Source organism: Mizuhopecten yessoensis, unplaced genomic scaffold (genome assembly GCF_002113885.1).
Source record: "Mizuhopecten yessoensis strain PY_sf001 unplaced genomic scaffold, ASM211388v2 scaffold3055, whole genome shotgun sequence".
NCBI classification, from domain to species: domain Eukaryota; kingdom Metazoa; phylum Mollusca; class Bivalvia; order Pectinida; family Pectinidae; genus Mizuhopecten; species Mizuhopecten yessoensis.
In genome coordinates, this window is record NW_018404853.1 from 18,479 (window position 1) to 19,245 (window position 767).

At 33.9% G+C, this 767-nt stretch overlaps 1 protein-coding gene across 2 annotated transcripts in view; it reads right to left on the reverse strand.

Moving 5' to 3' along the window:
- Positions 1-735, reverse strand: part of LOC110446933 — a 13,725-nt gene extending 12,990 nt beyond the window's left edge. For both annotated transcript variants that reach the window (XM_021492279.1, XM_021492278.1), the window contains exon 1: positions 691-735. In XM_021492279.1, coding sequence (XP_021347954.1) covers positions 691-718 — 28 coding nt within the window. In that variant the 5' untranslated portion in view covers positions 719-735. The remainder of the gene's footprint in view (positions 1-690) is intronic.
- Positions 736-767: the final 32 nt, after the last annotated feature.

Here is a 767-nt window from a genome sequence, read left to right on the forward strand (position 1 = left end):
GAAGTTAAAACGAGGCAACACGATCACGTGATAAATCTTAGACGCGCAAAAGAACAGCGTCTAATTTGCATATCGAATTATCTAGGTCATGTCGCTTTATAAGACAGCAAAACTTTCCAATTAGTTACATTTGACGTGGTAGAATAAAAATAATCAACTTATGTGCGTGCAATATAGTGTAATATATATAACTCGGGATTCGAAAATGTTGGAAAAATAATGAACTCAGGCCGAAACGGCCTTCGATAATTATTTTTACCAACATTTTCTTAAATAAACACTTACATGTACCTCTGTTCGTATTTTCACTGATTATTGTTTTATTTTTTTTGTTTATGATCATCAACAAAGTTAAACCATCAAACCGTTTTTCCTCTACTGGTTCTAAATATGTACCTGAACATGACCGTTTGTCCTTTACTGGTTCTAACTAAACAATCAAACCGTTTTTCCTCTACTGGTTCTAACTAAACAATCAAACCGTNGTTCTAACTAAACAATCAAACCATTTTTCCTCTACTGGTTCTAACTAAACAATCAAACCGTTTTTCCTCTACTGGTTCTACCTGAACATGACTCTTTCAAAAACCAGTGTCGATCATGCGCATAATTCAATTTTAGCTTTGATATACAAATAAATATACGTATATGTTACATGTCTAATGTTTTTTTGGGACATTTTGACATTACCTTTCTTTGCCGACGGCCGCCGGTTCATGGTTACGTAATCTGATTCATCTGCAACAAAAAAGATCAGTTTGACAACA